The sequence below is a fragment of the Phaseolus vulgaris genome, chromosome 3, assembly GCF_000499845.2.
Source record: "Phaseolus vulgaris cultivar G19833 chromosome 3, P. vulgaris v2.0, whole genome shotgun sequence".
Lineage (NCBI taxonomy): Eukaryota > Viridiplantae > Streptophyta > Magnoliopsida > Fabales > Fabaceae > Phaseolus > Phaseolus vulgaris.
In genome coordinates, this window is record NC_023757.2 from 40,679,691 (window position 1) to 40,692,609 (window position 12,919).

At 34.5% G+C, this 12,919-nt stretch overlaps 2 protein-coding genes and 1 non-coding gene across 6 annotated transcripts; all 3 read left to right on the forward strand.

Moving 5' to 3' along the window:
- The first annotated feature begins 1,988 nt into the window (after window positions 1-1,988).
- LOC137807702 (protein LONGIFOLIA 2-like) lies at window positions 1,989-7,894 on the forward strand. 4 transcript variants are annotated; one of them, XM_068608464.1, is made up of 7 exons: window positions 1,989-2,238; window positions 2,537-2,709; window positions 2,790-3,070; window positions 3,443-3,513; window positions 3,863-5,812; window positions 5,937-6,087; window positions 6,615-7,894. In XM_068608464.1, exons 3-7 carry the CDS (start codon window positions 2,926-2,928, stop codon window positions 7,400-7,402), a joined length of 3,105 nt encoding a protein of 1,034 aa, XP_068464565.1. In that variant the 5' UTR covers window positions 1,989-2,238; window positions 2,537-2,709; window positions 2,790-2,925; the 3' UTR covers window positions 7,403-7,894. The 4 variants fall into 4 exon arrangements, with proteins under 4 accessions (XP_068464565.1, XP_068464564.1, XP_068464563.1 ...); XM_068608463.1 differs by having other exon boundaries at window positions 2,009-2,255; XM_068608462.1 differs by having other exon boundaries at window positions 2,014-2,431.
- A 479-nt stretch (window positions 7,895-8,373) lies between these two features.
- Window positions 8,374-8,445, forward strand: TRNAT-CGU (transfer RNA threonine (anticodon CGU)). Its single transcript has one exon. It is a non-coding gene; the product is annotated as a tRNA-Thr (tRNA).
- Window positions 8,446-10,870: 2,425 nt separating this feature from the next.
- Window positions 10,871-12,099, forward strand: LOC137805637 (uncharacterized). The gene is made up of 3 exons (XM_068605577.1): window positions 10,871-11,114; window positions 11,157-11,252; window positions 11,507-12,099. The coding sequence occupies exons 1-3, from the start codon at window positions 10,871-10,873 to the stop codon at window positions 12,097-12,099; spliced, it is 933 nt and encodes a 310-aa protein (XP_068461678.1).
- Window positions 12,100-12,919: the final 820 nt, after the last annotated feature.

The window sequence follows — 12,919 nt, forward strand, 5'->3', positions numbered from 1 at the left end:
GAATAGTTAATATTGGTAGTTAGTTGTGGAGAAAGTAATGCAGGTTTGGCTATAATTGTTTGTCTGATCGAAGTGGGTGAAGAGTGTAGAGTGCAGAGATGAGTATTATTGGTGGAGCAGGGTCTTACAAGAAAGGTAATAAATGTTTGGTGGAATATGGGGTAGAGATGATTATGATAGGTTTGTTGGTGTTTATGAACGTGGGGTTGGATTCATCTGCTCAATCTTTATTTTTCTGTCACCATATTTACGATCACCGTCACTTTCAATTCCTCCACCCTACTCAATCAATGCAAACTCTTTCATCTCTTTCATGCCCTGCATGCACATACCATTATCTAATTCAATGTCTTTCCAAAGGCGCAGGTTAAGGCGGGAGACCTTTACACACCAAAGATAAATTGTTATATTTTTAAATTATATTAAAAAATAGAGTTTAAATATAACTTAAACTTATAAAATTGATTTATAATATGAAATTTAGAGTTATTTATTTATGTATTATGAAATATTTTTATTTCTAATTTATGTGAAATCTCCAACAAATAATATGAAAATTTGAAATTAAAAATTTCAATTTTTCTTAATATTTTTTTTATTGTTATTTTTTTTCTTTCTTTATTTAGTTAATAAGACAATGAATAAAGCAAGTCTACATCTACTATAAGAAATCTATTTAAGATTAAATAGGTTTTTCGTCATGTAAAATTTGTTTTTCGTTGATCTAAATATTAGATCTCTTATATATTTGTAATAAATAAACTATTGAAATGGATTAAAGTTTTATAAGTACAATATTTTTTTTACTATACTCATAAGATTTAAATATAAGATTTAAATTTTGAACTATGAATAAAAAATAATTTCATAAAAATAAAAATATATTTAACCTATCTATTTATGATTAGTGTGAGAGAAAATTACATAATTAATGAGTCAAGGCTACTTAATATTTTGTGAACAAGCACAATGAAGAAATTAATTGTAAAACAGTAGACATTAATTATTGTGTTTAGTTAAAAAAAACTAAATCCCAGCATGCTCCACTCTCGTTTTTTTTTCTTACTTTCTACCATTAAAGCTTCCTAGCAACCTCCATCTTTTGTATTCCTACTTCACTAAGCTAAACAATACTGACCTCCACCATGTTCTTCACTACACAAAGTTTCATCCACCTCCAACATACATGTCAAAAATATTATAGAAAGGAAAAGGAGAGTGAAAATTAATGAATTGCTAAAATATATAGAGAAGAGGAAGAAATTGAAATTTATAAAGAGGATTTGAAATAAAAAAGATGGAGAAGAAAGCATAAGTTAATTTTCTTCTTGGGTGAAAATTTAAAAGGTCTAATAAAAATAGCATGCAATGTGAAACATTGAGGAGTCCGACGAAAAAGAGATCCAAAGAAAAGGTATGGCTGCCCACGTGCGTCACTTTCACTCTTGCTCCGTGCAACCTTGGAGCAAAAGCCTCTTTAATTTTTTATTTCATTATTTTCAAACTAAATTTTTGTCGTTTCAAAGGATCACCACTTCAATTAGAAACAAAGTACTACGCCACAACTTCAAATTATTTAATGAATGTGATTAAAATATTATTGTGGTTATTACATATCAGTCCCTTCACGTTGGCAGTTATATTAGAATGAGTTTGGAGTTAATTTGAATTTCCAAAACTATTTATTGTATAAAATAATGTTCATGTTTATTATTTATATACTCCTTTTCTCTCATTATTATGGGAAACAATATTTGCATTCAGCATCTTGTAAGCATAATTAGCTATATTATTGTTTTCTATATCGATTAAACGAATATGAAAATTCACTCTAAATATTTCGTAAATACAACTTTAATATAACTATCCATTTTAATAATTTTTTAAAATTTTATTTATTTTAATAGTTAAGAGATAAAATTTTATCAAATATTTTTTTTTAAGCAAATGGTACCATAACCTAGTTTGTCGGGGAAGAGAAGTAAAAAGGGTAGTCGTATCTCAGTGAGGAGAACAACAGAAGTGACCCACTCAACTTTTCTCAAATTTCTTGTCTTTCTTACAATGAAAATACTATATAACCAAAACAAAAGACATGGACTTTCTGACCCAGCTCTGACCAGATTGGGTGCCCATTTTCACGATTCTCCATTTGTTCTCAGAGGAGAAACATTAAGACAACTCTTCTTGGATCTGCAGAAATTCATTTGCACTATATGTTGGAACTAGTTCATTTAGGTGGTTCAAGCTATTGTGTATGAATTTTTTCCAATGCGTTTTCTGTCTGCAAATTTTAAGGAGCATTGGCTCTTTTTTTTATTTACCTGTTTCCTTTTTTTTGGTAAAACCAATACCCAAATGATAATAACTCCTGCTTGAAAATTTTGGGAAAGGCAGTACTGTCGGCAAAGTTTCCTCTCTTTCATATTTTGTAAGGAACCAACTCTATATTATTTGATGAAATCAACTAGAGAATATTTTGCATGAAATATTTAGTGCAGCCCTGTAATTTAGCAATTACATTGTTTATGTGTAGCTAGGATGGAAATCAACCTCTTTGCGGATGCTGCATATGGGACTGCAAAACATAGACGAGGAGACTTGCTCCATTGACTTGTAGTTGTCTTATGAACTGTGACTGGACTAAACTTTAGAGAGCAAAGGAGGCTCAATTATATCTTTAAGCCCAATGGATTGATTCTTTGGATGGTAAGGACTAAGGACCCTTTGAGCTGTCTGAATTACTGGATTCTGTGTTGTACTAATTGTTGCTTAATCGAATCTGCAAGCTTGGTTTGCAACTTCGCATTGTTCTCTTGTTAGTAGATTTGGAGTACAAATGATGAAGCTTTTATGAAGAGGGAGTAATTGTAATTGATTGTGGTAGTTGAGAAGTTGAGTTTAATTCAAGAAGAAGAGGTAGATATGGCAGCAAAGTTCTTGCATTCTTTAGCAGATGACAGCCTAGATTTAAAAAAGCAGATAGGATGCATGACTGGGATTTTCCACCTCTTTGATCGTCACCACATTATATCTTCTCCCCGCATTACCCAGAAGAGGCTTCCTCCAGGTAATCCTTTGGTAGTTGTTGGTCACGTGTTCAATAAATTTAGTTTCTCAGCGTGGCTTTCATAAGTTGATCTTTTTTTCATTTTTTCTTTCTATGTTCCTTTCATCAATCTCATATGTTTTATCACTAGTGCTGTTTCTTAATGGTTGATTTGTCACAAGGATACTAGTCTCATGTTTTAGTCCTAGGTTTCAACTCCTTTTGTTTGCATTCTTCCCTTTTGAATTTCATTCGATACTTTGTATACAGTAGTTGGTTCGGTCTCCATAAAATAATTAGCTCATGACCTTTGCACCACTCAGTGTTGGTTCTTGGTCTTGTGTATTTATTTCATTTGAGTATACAAATCTAACGCTTCTGTTTTCGTCAAAGGTAATTCTCACTTCAATTATGACAGCCTGGAAAGAGGTTCTGATAGCATAAACCAGCAGCAATCAACAGCAGTAAGAACCTTCCTTTACATGTTTCACAAATTCTCAACTGTTTTACGCTTCAAAATTTCATGAATAATATTTCAATTTGAGGAATGGAAGTTCTGCTACCAGATCAAAATTTGGATCCAGTAAATTTGTACTATATACTGGTGTCAGTTGTAAAAAGGCCGAGAATTGGTTGTTTGTTATCTTTCTGAAAATCGTTTCAGGATTTGCCGATTTTGTTTGTTTCTTCCTAATTTAGTGGCTTAAATTTTGTTTTTACCCTGTGTCTGCAATGTGCTGAAACTACCATCTTGTCTGAAGTGCGCGTAATTGAATGGAACTAAACATATGCAATTTGGTGAGTTTGTTGCAGGATATGAGGGGTATGACTGATAAGCACAAAATTTCAGCTGAATCATCAAGAACCTCGTTCTCTTCTTGTTCATCATCAATGTCCTCTTCGGACTATAAAGCTGAAGCAGATGCTCCCTTTGACAGGGTTGGTTTTCCTGAAACTCCTATTAGGGACCCAGTTATGAACCAAGCAAGTACCTCTCCCAATTTAGGATGTCCATCTCTTGACCTGAGGGATGAGGTGAAGGAGTCTATATATGGGGAAGCCAGAGGAATGTCCATAGAAGGGGATTCCCCGAGACAATTTCAGGTGTCTAAATCTGTTGATAGAAAACAGACTCCTATTGATCTAAAGGAGTCCTTGCGAGTCCTTGCTAAACTTAGAGAAACACCTCGACGTTATGTTGAAGCTAAAGAACTTCCTAAGGATGCTCCTCGGTTTTCTTATGATGGAAGAGAAACAAGTGAGATACCTTTTCACTCGCATGACACCTTGAAATGTCCACAAAAGTTAAAAGAGCTTCCTAGACTTTCACTGGACAGTAGGGAAAGTTCATGGCGCTCAAACAGCTCTGATTCAAAACCCAGTAACCTCTCAAAAAATTTCAATGCAGGTGGTACCTCCACCTCAGATGACAACATTTCTAGTCTACGACAGCCTTCAGCATCCCAGAGACGGTCACCTAGTATTGTAGCAAAATTAATGGGTTTGGAAACATTGCCAGAATCCTGTGAGGCTAGTGATACTAACTCAAATTTTAGTGAAAATGACTCAACTCAAGGTAATGGTCAGTTTGGGAAAAATGGATTCGTTAGACCACTTCGAGTTTCTAATTTCCCTGAAGTCCCATTGAAAGAGAAAGAGATGACTTCCCCACAATGCAAGAATCTTGATTTGGTTGTGAAACCAATCTTGAGTACAAGGTTTCCCATTGAACCTGCACCATGGAAGCAGCAGGATGGAAACCAAAGCTCTGAGAAACTAACTTCCAGGGCCATAAAACCTGTAGCAAGAACTCCAGATTCATTTCCTTCAGTTTATAGCGAGATTGAGAATAGATTGAAGGATCTTGAATTTAAACAATCTGGAAGGGATCTCAGAGCACTTAAACGGATATTGGAAACAATGCAAGTAAAGGGTCTGTTAGAGACCAGAAAAGAAGAACAAGCTTCAGATGTTGTTCGAAATAAAAGAGACTATGAACTAAATTCGACCTCAATTCAGCATTCTATGAGGCAGGAAACAGCCTGGGAATCTGGTTATGCAATTGCTGTAGAGTCACCTATAGTGATCATGAAACCAGCAAAAATTGTTGAGAAAACTGGAGTTTTTACTTCTTCGGTCTTTCCAATTAATGAACTTTCTTATTCCCACAAACTTCATAGTGATGGTGTACACGTACATGATAAAAAAGGGACAGCTTCCAGTCAAATAGCAAAAGATCAGTCTCCTAGAAACAGTCCCAAGGATGCTTCTATCAGTTTTAGTGAAAATAAAGCAAATAGTATGAAGACTATAAAATCAACACAATCCCAACCAAGGTCTACACAATTTCCAAAAGAAAATGGCCCAAACTCAGTAAAGAATTCAGGATCTGTTAGCCCAAGAATGCAACAGAAGAAGTTAGAATCGGAGAAGCAATCTTGTCTTCTTACCCCATCATCAGATTCAAATAATCCCAGAAGGCAGTCCTTGAAGCAGACAACATACCCAGATTCTCCCAGTCAAAAACTGAGACCTAAAGTCCATAATTCACAGAGCAGTGATGACCGACTCAGTGAGACTAGCAACGAACTGAGAAGTTTAAGTAGCCAGTGGGATGAAGTATCTCTTCAATCAGACAGTATCACTTTCGACTCAAAGATGGATATTGAAGTTACCAGCAGTTTACAATCTGCTGAAATTATTGATAGCCAATGCCCATCTAGGAAGGTTATTGAGCATTTAGTTTCAGGATCCATGCATAAGGTTAGAACTACGATGATCTCTTTGCCTTCAATCTTTCTGATTAAAACTATGAGAAAATTAAAACTTTTGGCAGTAATATATTCCAATTATCAGTTGATATGTAAATTTTACTTAATTTTTGCAGAAATCAACTCTGAGGTGGGATGAGGATGAATCAATTGCAGAACTCGCAACACATGCCTCTGATCATCCAAGTCTTGGATCAGTTGTCGATGTCTCAGTGTACAAATTCGGTATGCCATCGCCAGTAAAGAGTATATCCAATTCTTGTAAAGGTGATATTTCTTTCTTCCACATGTAATTAGTCAGATTAAAAAAGACAAATTATTGGTTTTGACAGTCAGTTCATCCTCAAGATTGATTGCAACTTTATGTTTAAAAGAAGTTTTAGTCGTTTTCTATCTGAAATGCTACCTCATGTAAGAGATTGAAAATCCTTTTCTTATGATGGATTGACCACAACTAGAGTTGACCATGCCTGTATCGTACAAAGACGGCAAAGTAATTTGTTACATAGATATGATGATGATGCATAACTGTACTCCTTTGAGCCACTGATTTTTCTGGTTTCCAGCCATCCTTATTAAGTCACGTTCAAAATGGTTTACATATATCAAATTTTCTCAAAGGCAACTATGATGAGCATCATATTCAAGGTGCCTTAAGCTTTATGTTTTCTTCCTGCCATAATCTTATTTTCTGAAAAAAAGAAGAAGCGAGTATTCACTAGAGAAAGAAATTTTAATTTGGAATATTTTGTTCGTTCCCATAGACTATTTACCTATAAGCTCAAATTCTGCAGTTGACAACGCTCAAGAATCTAAAGAAAATTATCATACAGATCAGTGGAGCCCTGCAGATGACCTCTTCGTTAACAACAGAAGATATAGAGAGATCAACCACAAGAAATTGCAAAGCATAGGTCGCCTTATTCAAAAGCTTAGACAGCTAAACTCAAGTCATGATGAAACTAGAATCGATTACATAGCTTCCCTTTGTGAAAATACAAACTCAGACCACAGATATATTGCTGAAATACTGTTGGCTTCAGGTCTACTACTGAGAGCTTTGAGTTCTGAGTTGCTGACATTTCAACATCACTCATCAGGTCATCCCATTAACCCTGAGTTATTCCTTGTGTTGGAGCAGACCAAATTAAGTAGTTTGCTTTCAAAAGAAGGGGGCACCGCTGGAAAAATTGCTTATAGAAAGCTAAATACAGAGAAGTGGCACAGGAAGCTCATCTTTGATACTGTGAATGAGATTCTTGGTACAAAGCTAGGCTCTTCTCGTGAGCCATGGTTGAAGCCTGATGGACTTGCAACGAAATTCGTCACTGCACAAAAGCTTCTTAAAGAACTTTGCTTTGAGATACAAAAACTTAATTATGTGAAGCCAGATTGCAGTTTAAAAGATGAAGGGGATGGTCTGAAAAGTATGCTAGAGGAATATGTGATGCATCCCTCAGAAAACTGGACATGTTTCCCTGGTGAATTACCCGGGGTTGTGTTGGATGTTGAGAGGCAGATATTTAAGGACTTAGTTGATGAGTTTGTGATTGATGAAAGTTTGCGATTGAAGGTACAGTAGGCACAGCAAGCTATTTGGAAAGTAGTTCATTCCATTTGCTGCCAATCTCTAATCCATCATTTTGTTCATCTACAATTACAAATGATTTTTTTGTATCAAGCCATGAAAGTTTAAGGATTAAGAGCTTTGATTGTTTTTGCTAACCTGTGAAGCAAGTAACTTCAACACGGATTTACATCATAAGTATTCTCAAAAATTCGTGGTGAAACATGTGTGTTGTAACTTTGGCTTCTGATGTTGAGTTGTCTTCTGTAAGGCCACAAATTTCCGTGCCCTGAAAATACTAGAAGTTGCATTCCTCAATGAAAGTGGAGAAAACAACTGGGAAATGCCATGCACATGTCTCTTGAAGAATTCATGTTCTAGGCCAACAAAAGGGGCTAATGTGCATCTCCTTTTTACTATAAAATCGCTACATTCTTGTAGAAAGACATTGGTAAACCAAATTCCAAGCCATGGAAATCAGAATACTGTTCCTGATTGCACTTGTCACATTCAATAGTTCGTAGTCATCAATCCAAAAACATATAATGCAAAATGTAGTATAGAATCAACTTCACTGAATTTTGTACTTACTGGGTAGAGGAACTCAAAATAACTAATGCTGCTATATGCTTTTTTGGGAGTTGAACGGTTAAAGAAAAGATAAAATTAATTTATGAAAAATAAGGTAGTGGAGAAATTGGAAGATAATTGCTATATAGACTAAGAAAGACATAAATAAACCAATGTGCTTATGTTTTATTAAGTAAATATTAAATAAAAATCTTAGAGTTGGTTTAGAACTAGGAGGTTTGAATATGTTGCATAACTCTTAAATACAGACATGTTGCTGTTGTACACAAAATATTTATAAAAAAAAACAACCAGAAGTATGGTGTAAATTTGGGCTGATTTTCAGATTTTGTTTTATATTTAGTTTCCTACAAACTAACTTATAAATATTGTGTAGAACTATTTTTATCAAATAAGCCTTCGTAGCATAGTGGTAGTGCGTTCGCTTCGTAAGCGAAAGGTCGCGAGTTCGATCCTCGCCGAAGGCTTTTTACCAAAATATTGGTGGTTTTTGAGTTTTTGGAGATTTGGTTTATGGGTTCCTTATAGCGTAAAGGTGTACTGATATTTCCTTGTGTGATGGCCACCAAGGAGGGAGGTATGGTGTTTTTTGTGTGTAGGCTATACAGTTTTGTTGCAAAGCCTGAACATCAATCAGATTGCAGAATTTGTGGAATGTCTTGCAACTCTTTAAGACCTCAATCATCTTTCGCATGGAGAACAAATGTAATAGCGGATAATGCAAAAGTCTTGTCAAACACTTTTTTAGTTATGGTTAGATTGGTAGTAGCATATACACACATGGTGAGCTTTATGTATAGTGTTGGTTAAACTAAAATACAATTTTGATGCATAAATCTGTATGTTTTTTTGCTGCATAATTATGCTTGTATGGGTAGTAGCAGATGTTTTAGTTATTGGTTCCATGAGTCTTGATCTTAACCATTTTGAAACTTGTAAGCTATTGGAATAAATAGTTAGGTGGTATAGACTTTGGTTCTGTATCGAGACACCCAAAAATATCTATCTTAATTCATTAATTTTTTGTTGAAAAAAAAAATCATTACTTAAAATGTATAAAGAAAACCATGAAAAACTGAATAGGATGGTTAATAGAGTGGACTCTTGTATTGTTGACCAAAAAGTTATTGTCAATTGCTTCCTATACCCAATGATTTTAGATCTGCAACTAAGTTAACTTTTGAGTTATTGTCTCTCATTTCATAATTAAAAATTAAAAATATATACTAAAAAAATTAAAATAGATTTTTGTGTTATGAAAATGAAATTTGAAAATCAAAATCTCATTTTTCAGAAAAAAACAATATATTCAAAACAAAATCCGATAACATATTGAAAAAAAGAGATTTCGAAAAATTACAAAAGATATTTTAGTTATTTTGTATCACTGATCAGATGCATGTCTAAATTTGTTAGGTAAAACCAAGCAATTACTAAAGTTATTTGAGCTTTTATGTTTCTCTTTATCTGTAAGAAAGAAAAAATGTTATATGTGTCTCTCTTCCCAATTTGAGGAAGAAAAGAAAGAATTGGAAGTAGCATGAGTGGTCCCCTTATCTATCTAATGTTGATCATAATCAAGAATTGATTGGAGTAGAGGATTTTGTTTGTAGTCAAATAGTACTCTTCTCATCTGCACGCCTACAAAGTGCATGCAACTTACCTATAACCATATGTTTTTTTCTTCTTTTATAATTCTATATGGAATATGCTCAAGTTCTAAGTAGTTCAACTCCCTAGCCACACAAAAGAATAGTAAGAATAAATAGGACCACTATGTTTATATTATATATATGCTTAAAGTACAACAGAATCACATTATTTCTGTCATAATATTATACAATTCATTCTTTGTTATCATTATTAGTATAATCATAACAATAAAAGGAAAAATGAACCTAATTTATGCTACCAGGACAATAATTTGTGTTTGAAATTTCTATCATACTATTTTGTCAGTTTATTTAAACTTTAAAAAAATTTAATAAATGTAGTAGCTAATAAATAAAGTTAATGAATTAACAATAATTAATTTGAAGTTAAATTTTTATTTTCAGGATAAAGATGAATTTCTAAGAAAATTTGTCCGTTGAATAAAATTAAATGATTTATTGTGCTTGAAATTTTAATTAAAATATTTTTTTATTAGTTAAAATTGTTTGTAATAGAATTTAATTAATATGCACTCTCTACCTATTATGGTTGGAATAATTTGCTAATACATGCATGAGTTTTTGCAAGCTGAATTTGATTGAAATAATTAATAATTAGTTGGCAAACAGGTTTTGAGAGAATGTATTATTACAAAATATAAATTCTATAACACATTGTTTATAGTAGTTGTTAAACAACCGATGTTGACAAAATACAGTAACATTTTGTAAATGAATACAGTAACAAGTCTCTTTGACATGAAATAGTGATGACATGTGATTCAATACCACTAAAGATTTTATAGCAAATGTGACTATAGAAATTGAGAAAAAAAATGTATACTTTGATTGAACTGATGATATATACATTGATGCATATTCTAATGTTTAAGCACATACATCTGATGTTTTAGAAAGGACACTGCAACCTGATAATTGCCAATTAAAATGATATATATATATATATATTATTATTTATTTATTAGTACATTGATGTAGATTATACCAACGTTTTCAAGGTAAAGTTGTGTGGGATATTGTTCACATTCAATTATTGTAATAATAAGATATCGTAAATCAATCGAAGTAAATCAAATCAACTTGGTTTGGTTTTGATGATGTTGTTGTTGATTTTTTATTTTTGTTAATATATTTGATGAGTGGGTTATGTTTAAAAGTGAATTATGAAAAGATGTATGATTCAGTTAGGTGGAATTTTTTATATGATATGATGTGAAGAATGGGCTTCCACAGTAGATGGATTGTATGGATCAGGGGATGTCTGGAGTCTACAACGATATTTGTCTTAGTTAATGGTAATCCTACATCAGAGTTTAAACCTATGAGAGGATTAAGACATGGTGATCTTTTAGCTGCGTTCCTCTTTCTAGTGGTTGTTGAAGGCCTAGTTGGGGTGGTTAGACAGGCGACTAAAGCTAATTTGCTCAAAGGTGTGAAGGTGGGTTCTGATGAAGTTGATACTTGTATTCTTCAATTTGCGGATGCCACTCTTTTTTTGGGCTAAGATTCCTACTCCGATGTCTTCTCTCTTAAGGCTATTCTTAGGTGTTATGAACTTGCATTTGGGTTGAAAATCAACTTCTACAAATCAAAGCTGACAGGTATTAACGTTACGAGGCAATCCCTTGAAGTTTATGTTAAATCTTTACACTGTTGTCTTATGATGGTTCCCTTCAAATGCCTCGGGTTAGAAGTAAGAGGTAACCCGAGGAAGAAGCAGTTAAAGGAGCCAACGATAGAATTAGTTCTAAACTAAGTGCTTGGAAGGGATGTTTTCTATCTCTTGTTGGAAGAATTTGCCTTGTGAAATCGGTGTTTTCGTCTTTACCGCTCTTCTATCTGTCCTTCTTCAAAGCTCTAGAGGTGGTGCATAGCAAAATTATTAGCATCAAAAGGAGGTTTCTTTGGGGATGGGGAAGGGAGAAAAGCTCTATCTTGTGGGTGAGCTGGGAGAACCTGTGTAAACTGTTGGAGGAGGGAGGACAAGGCATTAAAGATATTAGAAAGTTTAATACAACCCTCTTGGCTAAGTGGAAGTGGAGACTTTTGGGAGAAGAAAAGGGGAAATGGAAATATATCATCTTATCTAAGTATGGCATAATGCATAGACATTATCAGCTTCCTTTGAAGTACCAGTCATGGTGGTGGAGAGACCTTTGTAAAAGTTGCGATGAGGATAGGGAAGAGGATTGGTTTCGAGGTGCATTAGAATGGAAAGTGGGAGGTGGGGATAAGATTAGATTTTGGGAGGATGCTTGGTGTGGTGGTGGTTCCCACTTATCTAAGTATCCTAGGATGTATTCCCTTTCGCTGGATCAAGGGAAGAAGGTAGCAAAGGTAGGAGGGTGGGAGGATTCAGAGTGGAGGTGGCGACTAGGGTGGAGGAGGGCTATGTTCCTATTGGAGATCCCACATCGACTAGAAATTGGGACAATTTATTGTATATAAATGGGTGCAAACCTCACCTTATGAGCCGATTTTATGGGGTTGAGTTAGTCTTAAAGTCCACTTTGTAATATGGTATCAAAGTCATATCGAGCCTATCCTAGCGAGTGTTTGTTGGGGCTATCATGCCACCCGCTATCGGGCCATTATCGGATCACTCATAATATGTTGTCCCACGCACGAGTTGGCAGTCTCAGCGTGAAAGGGGTGTGTTGGAGATCCCACATCAACTAGAAATTGGGACAATTCATTGTATATAAGTGGGTGCAAACCTCACCTTATGAGCCGGTTTTATAGGGTTGAGTTAGGCTTAAAGTCTACTTTGTAATAGTTCCAATGGGAAGAGGAACAAGAAGAGGAAATGTATCAGTATATATCTACAAGCTTTTCCAAATGTACTGACAACAACATGGAGAGCCCTCATGGATAGGATTCCTACAAGAACGAGTTTATCTAGAATAGGGGTGTTAACCCCTTTAAATTGTGTTATGTGCCAAGATTCGGATGAATCCTCGCAACATCTTTTTGTTGGTTGTATCATTGCTCAACGGGTCTAGGTTCAATGCTTTAGATGGATTGGGATTAAGTTTGTCCAACACAATGATTTGAGGAGTCATTTTGAGAATTTCGTCTTACCTTATGGATCTCTCAAACAAAACCTGGTGTGGAAAGGTATGTGTGCGGCAGTTGTGTGGTGTATATGGAAACAAAGGAACCAGATTGTTTTTAGGCAAGGGGAGGAGGTGAACGCGAAAGAGATTTTCCAAATGACACAACTAAAAACATGGCTTTGGATGAAACATAGGATGGATGCTTTTAACTA